We start from the raw sequence: 13741 nt of genomic DNA, 5'->3' as shown, positions 1-13741 counted from the left end.
TGATTGGATGTGTAGTCAAAGGCCTTTGATCGTTTGTTCTACATCTCGACTGGGCAATGGCTGCCCGGGTATTAGGTCAAACATGATTCTGAGTGTGTCTGGGAGGCTGTTTTTGGATGAGATTAGCATTTGCCTTAGTAAAAGGAGTAGAGCAGATGGACTTTCTGAGCGTGGGTGGGTATCATCCATTTACTCGAAGGCATGAAAACAACAAGAAGGCTGACCTCTCTAAGAGGATGAGAGGACTCCTCATGCCTGCTTGCTTGCTGAGCTGGGACATCAGTTTTTTCCTGCCTTCAGACTTGACCTGAAGTGTCAGTTCTTCTTGGGTCTCTGGCCAAGGGCTTTTGGTCTGGAACTTACACATTGGCTCTTCTGGGACTCCAGCTTGCTGACTGCAAGTCTTGGAACTTTGCAGCCTCCATAATCACCTGATTCCATTGCATCTAATATGTCTCCCTCAGGGGCTGGGGGTTTAGCTCAGTGGCACAGTGCCTGCCTGGCATATGCAAGGTCGTGAGTTCAATTCCAGGAAAAAAAAAACTGGAAAAAAACAACAACAACAGAAAATTTGTCTCCCTCTCTGTATGTGTATATATAGCTATATATGTGTATATGTGTATGTATGTGTATAGCTATATACGTATAAATCATAGCTGTTGTGATTGTACCACTATATATATGGTATCATTATAGTGTTCTGTCTTTGATTCTTTTGGGAATATACCCAGGAGAAGTAAAGCAGGATCAACTGGAATTTCTATTTTTAGTTTTTTGAGGAACCTCCATACCATTTGCATAGTGGTTGTCTTTTCAAGGGTTTTTTGCGCCCCTCCCCCGCCCCCGTACCAGGAATTGAACTCATGACCTCACACTTGCCAGGCAGGCACTGTGCCACTGAGCTAAATTCCCAGCCCTGCATAGTGGTTGTACTAGTTTACATTGCCACAAGCAATGTAAGAGGGCTCCTTTTCCCCCTTGAATTCCTGCCAGCATTCATTTTTTGTACTGTTGATGGTAGCCAATCTGAGTGGGATAAAATGGAATCGCAAGGTAGTTCTGATTTGCAATTGCCTAATAACTAAAGATGTTGAACACTTCTGCACATATTTTTTGATTACTTCTTTTGAAAATTATCTATTTAATTCATTTGTCCAGTTATTGATTGGGTTATTTGTCCGGAGGTGTGTTGAGTTCCTTATGTATTCTAACATTAGTCCTCCATCAGAAGACTAGCTAGCAAAGATTTTCTCCCATTCTTTAGATTATATCTTCACTCTGCTGTTTCGTTTGCTGAGGTTTTTACTTTGGTATAATCCTATTTGTTGTTTCTTGCTATTATTTCTTTGTATTGGAGTCCTATTCAGAAAGTCTTTTTGCCTGTGCCTAAGGCTTCAGTTGTTTCTCCTATGTTATCTTCCAGCAGGTTCAAAGTTTCTGATTTTTATATAGGTCTTTGACTCATTTTGATTTGATTTTAGTACAGGGTGAACTATAGGAATCTAGTGTCAGTCTTTTGCACAGGGACATTAAGTTTTCCCAGCACCACTTGTTAAAAGAGGCTGTCTTTTCTCCAGTGTAGGTTTTTGGGCCCTTTGTAAAAAATTAGATGGCTATGCATGTATGGGTTTGTTTCTGTGTCTTCTGTTCCATTTCATTGGTCTACACATCTGTTTTTCTGCCAGTACCATGTTTTTTGTTACTATGGCTTTGTAGTATAATTTGAAAGTGGGTGTTTTGATGCTGTCAGTCTCGTTCATATTGCTTAGGATTGCTTTAACTATTCTACATCTTTTCTGCTTCCATACGAATTTTTGGGTAGTTTTTTCTGGTGCTGTAAAGAATGTTGGTAGTATTTTAATGAGATTGCATTGAATCTGCAGACTGCTTTTGGTAATATGGCCATCTTAACAAATTGTGCTGATCTACGGACAGGGCAGGTGTTTGCATTGTCTGGTGTTTCTTCAGTGCCTTTCTTCTGTAGTTTTTCTAATGCAGATTTTTCATTTCCTTGGGTAGGTTGCTTCCTAAGTAAGCAATTTTCTTGAAGCTATTGTGAATGGAAATGTTTTTTCCTCAGTGGGTTCATTATTAGAATATAGGAACTCTGTTGGTTTTTATGTATGATTTTATATCCTGATAATACTCTCTTTGGGGGCATACAGGGAATCAAACTCAGGACATCACACTTGCCAGGCAGGTGCTGTGCTACTGAGCTAAATCCCCAGTGATACTCTTTTAATGCTGGGCAGCAGCAGCTAGAAGCAGCTCTGTCAGCCATGTGATCCGTGTGGTGGACTGACAACTGGTCATCAACTTGTAACATCCAGCTGAACTGAATCAGTGTGGTACTGGGTATGAAAGGCCCACTTCAGGATTGTTGCCAACAAAAACAAAAAGAACTGGAGAAGTAGTGGTGCTGTTAGGGAGCTGTTGGTTCTCCCGGGGCTGTTGGTTCTCCTGGAAGATCTTGTCATGCTGGCTTTCCTGATGTGAACTCGGCTGTTCTCATTGTCGAAGGAGCTTGGTACCTTGTCACTGAGAATGGCTGCACTTCACTTTGGGGGAGCTCTGATCCTCACTTGGAGCATTGCTTCCTGGCTCTGTAGGGGAAGATGGTGTCCTGGAGAGGAAGGCCATCCTAGTATGGACTCAGCTATTCTCATCGTTGGAGGAGTCGGGGACCACGTTGTCACTGAGCATGGCTGTGGTACTTTTTGGGGGAGCTCTGGTTCTTACTTAGAGCATTGCTTCCTGGCTCTAGTGCCAATCCCTCAGCCTGCTGGCACAGATCCTTCATTCTACTGGCACAGACTTTGTAGCTTCTACCACTGACCTTGGGGTCTTCTTAATGCAGCTCCTTGAAACAGGCCTGCATGAGACATTGTCCTGGGATCTTGGCCTCCAGTTGGACTCATGGGGGGCACTGTTCTGGGCTCTAGGCCTTCAGCTGTACTTATGCAGGACATTGCCGGGGGACCCAGGCCCTCAATTGGATTCTTTGGGTCTTTGGTGTGTGGATAGATTTCCTGCACTCTTTTGAACTTGACTCTTTGGATGACTACTATAAAATAATCCTATAAATTATGTGCCCTGTATTAATTGTTCCCCTTGTAAACCCTGACTCCAACATTGTGAGTGCAAACAACTGGCACTCTACAGTGTGCTGGGCTAGGAAACTGCGGCGCTCAGTAGATTATGTCCATGTCTTCAGTTTGCAATGGACCCACGATAAGCGAGGAGCCTCTGTATATACAGCCTATTTGTTCTATTTCTCTGGAAAGCCCTGATTAATAAAGCCTTAGATGTCCCTTTCCAAGTGAAGAAACTACTGAGGTTCTACAGAGAAATTGTATTCTTTTGGTCTGGGGTTAAAGGTTACAGTTAAAATTTTTTTTTATTTTATTTTATGAAAACTTGCTCCTAGTTTAGTAATTTTGAAAGAAGACTTCTTAGCTGGGTGGAATTTTCCGCATAGAACAAGCTGTGTGTAGGTTGGCAGACTCGAAGTGGAGTCACTTTTGTCAGGCCCTGACCAAAGCATAACAAGAAAAAACTTGGGAGTTATGAAAGAGGGAATCTCATGCATGCATACCAGATAACTAGATCTATTAACAAAAGACTCTTCCAGAACCAAAAATCTTGCCTAAAGGCCACTGCAGCCTTGCACACAACATACTTCTGCAAGGACATTTGCCCAGGAAATATCTATTGAACCTTGGACTGGCAAAACTTTTGTTATTAATGTTTGTGGTCAAGGATTATTCTCTTTCTCTCTCTCTTTCTCTCTCTTTCTCTCTCTCTCTCTCTTTCTCTCTCTCTCTCTCTCTCTCTCTCTCTCTCTCTCTCTCTCTCTCTCTCTTTCTCTCTGTCTTTGTCCCTCTCTCTGTATTGGGGATAGGGTCTTCATATTCCCAGATTTCAAAATTTTTCAATTTTAAGTCAGGGTTTTGCTAAATTGCCTAGATGGGGCTTGAATTTAGGACCGTCTTCCCTCCACCTTGCAGAATGCTGGGACACAGTATGTACCACCATGCTTGGCTTTCTTTTTTCTTTGTGCTAAGGATGGAACCCACATCCTTGCACCTGCTCGGCAAGTGTTCTACTGTTGAGCTACATCCCCTCCCTTTTTATTTTGGGAAAAGTTCTCACTAAATTGCCCCGATGCCTCAAACTTCAATCCTCCTGCCTCAGGCTCTGAGATGCTCAGATTACAGGAATGTGCCACATGTCCAGCTCAAGGGTTATTGTTTGAAAATATCGTGTGTAATCTCCCGCACTTTGCCTTTCAAACCTTCTCCTTGCCTCACCCTCTTTGAATACATTCAGTTTACTCTGTCATGCGTACACTGCAGTGCTCTGGTAGTGCCAAATAAATGTCACTACTTTTTGCAGCGTCTCTCTGATGGTTGCTTTGGCTTTGGAAATTTGAGGTAGAGTCTCTTTACTTTAGTAGGCTGTGAGTGAAGGCCGAAGCGCTAGCCGATGCTGGCACTGGCTCTCCTCTGCTCTTTCCATGGTAAGGTCAGACACAGGGCTCTTTCAATGATGTTATGACATCAACATTCTCTCCCATGAAACTTTAAAAAAAAAAATCATTGTTTTAAAATCCTGCTGCTTCTGTTTTATTGTTGCTCTGTTAAATTCCCAAATCACAGCCTTTACAAACTGGAGAGAATTGTGGGGACAGCTTGACCTAATTTTCCCTAAATTGTATGCACATAATTTAAGTTCCTAAATGTTCATTTGGAGAAAAGGGACCCATGATCAAGTGGGTGAGGTAAAAGCACCATTTTCCATTTTCCTTTTGGAGAATCCAAGCGTACTTCAGCCAATGACTATTTAATGTGGCTAAGGATTTTATTTTTATTTTTGGATTGCTAGGAGCTTAAATTGAATCTAACTTCTACTAAAAAGGGCTTTTATTGGAGGGATCACAAGGTTTCCCCACAAAATCAGATTGAGCTGAACAACTAACCTGAATGTATTCATTCAGTTTCTACTGCTATAACACAATACCCAAGGCTGCATACTTTGTAAAGAAAAGATGTTTATATAGCTCACAATTCTGGAAGTCTAAGAGCATGGCATGTGTCAGGGGAGAGATGGTATGTTCAGATGGGAAGCCAGAGAGCAGGAGAAGCCAAGCTCACTTTTTTGTTGTTGTTGTTGTTGTCTTTTTGAGACAGGGTCTCATTATGCAGTTCAGGCTGGCCTTGAGCTCACTTTGTAGCCCAGGCTGGTCTCAAACTCTCAGTGATCCTCCTGCCTCAGCCTCCCGAGTGCTGGGATTATAGGCATGCACCACCATGCCCGGCCAAGCTTACTCTTGCAAGAACACATTTTTGGGAGAAGTAACTCAGTGTCCTTCAGGACCACCTCAATCCCTTCCAAGGGCATGCCCCCAGTGACTCCATGACCGCTCACTAGGCTCCGCCTCTTAAAGGTGCCACTTCCTCTTAGAATCACCACACTGGGGATGGAGCTTCCCAGACAAGAATCCTTACAGACACACGTAAACCTCACCTCCAGGGATGGGGAAGGACCACAGCAACTTCAGTTGGCTTCCTTTGCAATCTTCTCTGGGCCAGCCGCTCCAGGGTTCTTTGTTCAAATTTGAAATTACAAGTGAGAATGTGCTTACATGGAAAGATGAAGCAGGATGAGGCCCCATGGCCTGGCCCCTGGGAGCCCACCCTGCAGATCCGAAAGGCTGGGTAATGGGGCCTGCCCCTGTCCCTCTGAGGATGGAGCCAGTCCTGGGCTGCTTCATGTCACTTACAGGTGATTAGAAACAGCCTCTGCTGGCCTCTCCTGCTCTGAAGAGCAAGGGAGTGTGGCAGGGAAATGTGCACCTCCCTTGGCTTTCCTCCATCCTCCACATTCTCTCCCTTTACGAAAATGATTCTTCTTTAGGATAAACTTGAGTCATTTGTAGGAAAATGGATGCACTGTGAAACCCTCATGCTAAGTGAAATAAGTCAGACACAGGTGGTTAAATACTGCATGGCTTCTCATATGAGAAACCCAAAGTATAGATCATTTAAAATGCAAAATAAAAGGACAATGATAGGAAACAGGGAGGAAGACTTTCTGCAGATGGAAGGTGATCTAGGGATGGAGTGAATGGGAAGGCGGAAGGGGAACTAAAAAGAGTTAAGATTGATGTGTGTATGCACCAACTCTCCACAATGAATGTATTCATTAGGTGTCACAAGCATGTACTAATAAAAAAAGTTCTTTGCCGGGCATGGTGGTGCACGCCTGTAATCCCAGCACTCAGGAGGCTGAGGCAGGAGGATCACTGAGAGTTTGAGGCCAGCCTGGACTATGAAGTGAGCTCAAGGCCAGCCTGAACTGCATAATAAGACTCTGTCTCAAAAAGACAAAGGAAAAAAAAAAGATTTCTTAAAAGTAATAATTATTAAAAGTATTTGTTCAAATAGTACCAAAGACATTTCATAGATTCTAGGTGTCTTTTGCCAGAGGCAATAGCCTTTATTCATCTCCTCTTGTACCTCTCCAGAGGAAGCTTTAGCTTATCCTTGTGTACAGATCCTACTTATTGTGTTTGTAAACACTTCCAGGCATATTATATTCACAGTTCAGTGCCTTCTATTTTTCACTTACTGATATCTTTTTCATATGAGTATTACCCCCTACCATTTTTCACTACTGGGCATTGAACTAAGGACCTTTACACTGAGCTACATCCCCGCCTTTTTTTTTTTTTTTAAATTTTGAGACAAAGTCTCACTAATATTTAAAAAAAAAAAAAAAAAAAAAAAAGAGACAAAGTCTCACTAAGTCACTGAATTGCCCAGGCTGTACTCAAACTTGTGATCCTCCTGCCTCAGCCTCCCAGAGTGCTGGGATTACAGGAGTGTACCACCATGCCCATCTTGTCTCATTCTCTTGATGGGTGTGCAGTATTCTGAGGACCCTAGTGATGGACTGTTAGGCTGTTCCAGCCTTTTGTGAATACACATGATACTGCATTGCATATCCTGGTACCTGGGACTTTAAGCAAGCCAGCAAGTATATATCAGATGCAACTGCTTTCTTTCCAAAGAGGTATCAAGGTTCTGTTCTTTGATTTTCCTCCTGATTCCCAGACATGCCTCACACTAGCTGTCTTCTCCCTCACCACTCCTTACATAAGCACTGTCTAGTTTCTGTCCACCGATACAAAGGCCAGCAATGACCTCTTTCCTTCAAGTGTCACCCCTGCTCTTTGTGGAGAACTTGGCTCACTGCTACTCCCATCCTGAAACTGTCTTCGGGCTTGGTCGTTATGGGACATCACCTTTGTGCTTCTTCTGCATCTCCGATCATGCTTTCCCTGTGTCCCTGGCCTGTCTTCCAAAGGTCACCATTTGGCAGGTACTGAGGGAGCAGAAGCCTCTGACTAGTTGCTTCAGCTGCTTGTTTTCCCACACTCTCACCTTGCTGCCTGGACCCCGGAGGAAATCAACATTTTCATCAATATCTTAGCTCAGACTCTTCTGGAGGCTCAAACCTTCCATTTAAAAAATAATGTGTTAACTTCCACATTTTATTTTACTACCATTTATTGTATTACCAGTTGAACATTTATTACTTACTGTTTTCAAAACATAAAAAGGTTTAATAAGAAAAATGCAATGAAGGGAAAATAGAAATGTGAAACACCATTCAGTTTAATAAAATATAATCAGTGCTGAAGAATGAAGCCTCTTTTGTGCTCCTCTTCTCTCCATCAACTCATGAGAAAATCACTATACTGAATTTGTAGTTCGCAGTTTCCTTGCATTGTAATTGTGTCCTCTGTGACCTGCACATGAGGGAGGGTGAGGGTACTGGGGACTGAAGCAGCCCTACCCCTTTTAATTAATTAGAGACAGGGTCTCACTATGTAGTCTACCCTGACCTTGATTTCACTATGCAGCCCAGGTTGACCTCAAACTCCTGATCCTCCTTCTTCAGCCTCCCAATTTCTGCATTTTAATGCATGTGTGACTACACCTAGCCCTAGCCCTTTTTAAAATCTCAAGATAGATTCTTGGTTAATTACTCAGGCTGGCCTTGAATTTATGATCCTTCCCTCTTAGTTTCCCAATTAGTTGGACTTATAGGCATGCATCTTTGTGCCTGGTGAGTTCTGTATTTTTGACTGATCGTGGGATCTCTCTATATGAGTGTCTCATTTAATATGGTTAAAAGCAACCTGAGGTACCAGAGAAAAACCCAAAAAAAAAAAAAAAAAAAAAAAGCAACCTGAAAGGCCAGGTGTGGTGGCACACACCTGTAATCCCTGCACTTGGGAGGCTGAGGAAGGAGGATGGTTTTGGGTTTGAGGCTAGCCTGGGATACAAAGTGAGCTTAAGGGCAGCCTAAACTGCACAATGAGATCCTGTCTCAAAAAGACAAAAGAAAAAAAAAAAAAGCAATCTTGTATTATAGTAATCGAGTGGTTCCACTTAAGAAAACAATATCGAGGACCTGGCCAAGATCCCCAACTATCTGTATGAGGGGTATGGTGAAAGGATGAAATAAGAAACAGAGACAAATACATGAAGGAGGGAATGGGTGGTCAGGCTGGTGGAGCATTCAAGGTCCAAGGAAGACTCAGGTCAGTGACTCAGTGGGCAAAGGATAATCCTCGGATGACTCAAGAGGGGGAAATAATCTCATGCTAAGAAGGATCTTGCCATGGAGTGGTTTAATCCTGGTGGTTTTAGTTTAGTCTTAGTGGGTGGGAGAACATAGCTCAGCCCTAAAGAGTTAATGGGAAATCTCAAAAGGATGATACCGATAATCCCAAGTCTCCATTTAGCCCGTAGGGAAGCATGCAAAATTGGCCATTGTGAACTTGTGGTCCCCAACATAAGGAGGATAATGTACTATGTCTTTCTGTCCATTCATCCATTCACTCAGAAATTCCAACTGGATATGTATCGGGGGTGGTCAAATGGTACACACCACCAGCCTGTTTGGAACCTTTGGGATACATGGCACCAGGCATAATAGGACATACCTGTAATCCCAGCTGCTAGAGAGGCTGAGGCAAAAGAATCACAAGCTTGAGACCAGCCCGGGAACTTACCAAGATCCTGTCCCAAAATTAAAATTAAATGGACTGTGGTTCAGGAATAGAGGTGTCCCTAACTGGCCCCCAATACCACTACCACGCCCCCTCCAAGGCAGGAGGCTTAGTGAATATTGGTAGATGCTTGGACCATGAGTAGTTTTTCTTTTTCTCTGCTCGTTATAGTTTCCGAATTTTCAACAATGGATCATGGACTCATTTAATAGTAATTTAATTCCCAAACCTATCTTCCCTTCAGCCATCTTGGTTTTACTCCTAACTTCCCTGTTCTTGTCACCGCGCTGCAACTCTTTCTAGGTTCAGAGCCTGATAATCATGATTCCTTTCTCCTTCTCACCTTCTGCCAGTTACTACTCTACCTCATGGTTATCTATTTCTACCTTCTCTGCTAGATTTCAACTGCTTGAGAGGCCCAGACCTAGTCTTGTCTCTTTCCTGGGCCCATCACATAAACAGTTGATCAGGATGGTTTTTGAACCTTCTGCTTAATGCCCTAGGCTTATCTACATCTTGCAACTGTCACCTGGTTGGGAAGTTTCATCTATAAATAAACAGTTTCTGTTTCAGATATGCTTTACCCTGATATTTACACCCCATCTTACCCCACCCCGGCCTTAAACTGAGAAACATGAATTAGAGGTGGTATTCAAATCCTTAGCCACTGTGCGGACAGTGCCCGTAACTAACAGAGTGATGTGAAGTTCTTTTTTCCCCTCAACATTCTAGCTGCTGTCACTACATTTGCTGGGGAAGTCTTGAGATTTTACTTGTCCTTCCATGCTGTTCTTTCTGTCATTCTGATTTTTCTTTTTGTGATCGAGTTCCAGATGGCTCAGCAGTGCTTCCAAAATGAATATTTTGACAGCTTGCTGCGTGCTTGCAAACCGTGTCACCTTCGGTGTTCCAATACCCCTCCTCTGCCCTGTCAGCGTTACTGTAATGCAAGTAAGTAAGACTGTGTCAACTGCTGTCCGTTGCTGTGAAATATTCTATGTTGACTATTCAGCCAGTGAATACAGGGAAAGATGGTAAGATTTGCTGAAATCAAAAGAACAGAAACAAGGCAATGATCTAAATGTGTACAAAAACAAAGTGATTATGCAGAACTGAGCTCAAATTATTCAGCACTGTGGGTGACATATATTTTTACCAGCTCTTCTAATTAATGGTTATTTAGAATTTAAAAATCAATGCTGATGAATTAGGGGAATTGAATAGTGAGCAGTTCATATTTAATGTGAATATTACGCTGTCAGTTCATTATCTCTCTGACATTCTTTTAATAAAGGTATGGCCAACTCAGTGAAAGGAACAAATGCCATTCTCTGGACCTGCTTGGGCCTGAGCTTGATAGTTTCTTTGGCAGTTTTTGCACTGATGTTCTTGTTAAGGAAGATGAGCTCCGAACCACTAAAGGATGAATTTAAAAACACAGGTTGGTTTGATGGTGACTTTTATGAAATCTGTTTCCGAAAGGAGACTATTTTGAGTTTCATTTCCTTTTCTAACACTGACTATTCAGTTATAGCCCTTTCAAGTGTGTTAGGGGCAGTTGTGTTAAATGCAAGCTTTCTTCATTCTGCATTGACACATTTGCAGATCTCCTTACAATGTCAGCCTTTCCCCCCACTTCTTCCCATGATAATTACTCTATTAGAGCCTTCCTTGGAAAACATCTGTGACTAAAGTTAGCACATTGATTAAATGTTTTTCTATCAGAAATTGCTCATCAGACCTGCTACTATTAGAAAAAGCATTTTTTTTTTTTTTTTTTAAAGAGAAAGCATTTTGGCAAGGTCTGTAATCATGCTAATACAAATGTGTTACTTGCTTGGGTGAATGTTTTACTAATAAAAATGCTAGAAATGAATAACTAGCTGCTCCTAGATTAGTTGAGGAACCATTTCAAAAAAAATTCTTTATTAAGTAGGAGAGAACCAGTCTCAGAGAAGTAAAGATTCTGCCTGAGGACCCCTTAAGATAAACGTATTTCTCCAGCACCTTTTTCTGTGATCTGCTTCTCAAGCACAAGCAAGCAGCCATTGCCCCATTTCTTTATGCACTTATTTTCCATGCATAATCTGTAAAGCATCCACCTCATGTGCTTTCTAGTGCTGTGGAGAGGTAGATGCCTGTTCCACATAATTTATTCATTTTTCTTTCTTCCCTCTGACATCTGGTAGACAAGTAGAGAATGAATTTTTCAGCATACAAAAATTGCATGTACTTAAGGTGTACAACATGTTTTGATATACATATACATAGTGAAATGATTACTATAGTCAAGCAAATTAACGTTTCCATCTCCTCACATTGTTACCTTTTCTTTTTGGTGGTGAGAGCACTCAAAATCTTTATCACACCACACATGAAGTCTCCAGATTTATTCATCCTACACATCTGTAATATGTGTATTTGACGAATAGCTCTCCATTTCCCCCCACCCTTGGAATCACCATTCTGTCTGCTTCTATTTATTTAACTTCTTTAGATCCCACATATAAGCGAGGTATACATAGTATTTTTCTTCTTGTGCCTGGCCTATTTCTAGAGTTAGTCTAAGTATGACATTTTAGAAGATGAAGTTACACCGGCATGTTGGGAAGTAGGAAACTTACTTTCACAGGGGTGTAACTGGGACAGGGACACAGTGGAAGACTCCTTCCTTATGTGATTATATGAGATTCATTTCAAATTTTTTTCATCTGTTGCAAAATATTCCCCAAGAGAAGCACCTTTACTCTTATATTCTCAAACATTACTCATGTGCTGACTTTAGTGCCCCGTGATATATGGTAATTTCTGCGATTTTTATGAATATGATAAGGTCAAAACCTTAATGCTTGCAAGGGCTAAGTAGGTGACAAAAAAACGCGTACTGGGCAAGGTGGTGACTGCAAACCTATGAGCCCATGGCCTGCCTCACAGTAACTGCAATTAATAGATTCCACATTGGTTCTATGTTGCTGCATTTTGTTGTCTTTTTAAAGATTCCATTAGTCTAGATTTGTTTGTGAAATCTCCTGGTTTTTAAATCTGGTCAACATAAGCAAACAAACGAGGACTTAAAAGCACCGTATTTCCAAACAAGCCATGTTTTAGCCCTGGTGCAGATCATAGGTATCCTCCGTCTCACACTGCTTTGAGTTCTGATGCGTCCTGCTAAGACTACAATCTCTCCAGGAAAACTTTATTTCCCTTGAGGTCAATGTTTCTGTTTCTGCATCATCAGAATCTGTTCTTCTGGATGCAGCAGTTAATGCTGACGTGGACCATACCAGGACCCATGATGAAATCATTCTTCCGAGAAGCTTCGGGTACACAGTTGAAGAATGTATCTGTGAAGACTGTGTCAAGAGCAAACTAAAGGTTGACCCTGACCATTTCTTCCCGCTTCCGGCCATGGAGGAGGGTGCAACCATTCTCGTCACCACAAAGACAAATGATTACTGCAAGAGCTTGCCAGCTGCTTTGAGTGTCACAGGGATGGAGAAATCAATTTCTACTAAATAATTTACCTTTTTGACTGGTGTAGAGCTACTTTGAGAATCTTCTGTCAGAAAGAAAAGACGATGCATTGGATCTCTTTAGGATAATTATATTTATCAGTTGCTAATATACCTTTTTTGTTCTGTAATTCTGGAAAGTTTCCATATTAGATGTATTCACCTATCTTCTTGTTGGGACCTTAACTGGAAAATTCTCTGGTGTCATGATTAAATTCTTGACTCACTGAAAAAAAGTTATTGCAATCTATATACAGACCTCCACAGTCTCCCATTTTTCTCTTATACATGTACAAATACATTTCAGGAAAGACTGGACTCTTCTTGATAAAGGAAAGCAAAGTTATCCTGAGTACTTTGGTAAATAGGAGAAGCCTAGAGTCAGCCAGGCCAATTCAGTGTGGAATGCATAGATGGTTAGAGGAAGCATCAGGAAGGAGCATAACCATACAAACAAACTATAATTACAAATGGTGATAAAGGTGTGGTAGATATTGTTTTTAGCTCAGATTGGATGTATGTGATAATAATAATACTAGGTAACACTTATGTAAGCTTACTAAGGTGCCAGGGACTGTCCCAAGTGCCTTACGAGTACTAACTCATTTAATGTACACAGAATACTATAAGGCAGGTGAACCATTATTATCTCCATTTTACAGATGATGACAGAAACTAAGCCAGAAATAGAAAATAAGTGGTTGTCTTTGCTTGTGCTGCTATAACAGAATACCTGAAACTGGGTAATACATGAAGAGAAATTTGTTTTCATAGTTCTGGAGGCAGGGAAGTCCACGATCATGGTGCTGACACCTGGTGAGGGGCTTCTTCCTGTGTCCTCGCATGACAGAAGGTGGAAGAGCAAGCTAGCTGAAGCTTGTGTGAAGTCTCTTATAGAAGTTGCTTAACAGCATTCATGAAGAAGGAGCCTTCATGGCCTAATCACCGTTTACGGGCTCTGCTTCTTAATATTTCCACACTGGCAACATCTGAGATTTAGAGGGTGTGAATTGAAGCTGTACCAATGGCAGAGTCAGGATTTAAAGCAGACAGCCCAATCTATTTTTTTCTCTATACATCAATATGATTCTCTGAGTTCCCCATTTCTTTGGTTTATTACCTTAGTGGCTACTGGGGGAAGGAGTCC

General features: G+C 41.7%; 1 protein-coding gene across 1 annotated transcript in view; it reads left to right on the top strand.

Moving 5' to 3' along the window:
- Tnfrsf17 (tumor necrosis factor receptor superfamily, member 17) overlaps nucleotides 1-12830 on the top strand; it is a 24760-nt gene extending 11930 nt beyond the window's left edge. Inside the window, exons 2-4 of the mRNA XM_005391151.2 lie at nucleotides 9916-10033; nucleotides 10377-10523; nucleotides 12321-12830. Of these exons, the coding sequence (XP_005391208.1) occupies nucleotides 9916-10033; nucleotides 10377-10523; nucleotides 12321-12601 (546 nt within the window). The 3' untranslated portion in view covers nucleotides 12602-12830. The remainder of the gene's footprint in view (nucleotides 1-9915; nucleotides 10034-10376; nucleotides 10524-12320) is intronic.
- Nucleotides 12831-13741: the final 911 nt, after the last annotated feature.

Source organism: Chinchilla lanigera, unplaced genomic scaffold (assembly GCF_000276665.1).
Source record: "Chinchilla lanigera isolate Chin_1 unplaced genomic scaffold, ChiLan1.0 scaffold00041, whole genome shotgun sequence".
Taxonomy (NCBI): Eukaryota; Metazoa; Chordata; class Mammalia; order Rodentia; family Chinchillidae; genus Chinchilla; species Chinchilla lanigera.
Note: the sequence above shows the minus strand (reverse complement) of the source record. Positions and strands in the feature narration are given on the sequence as shown.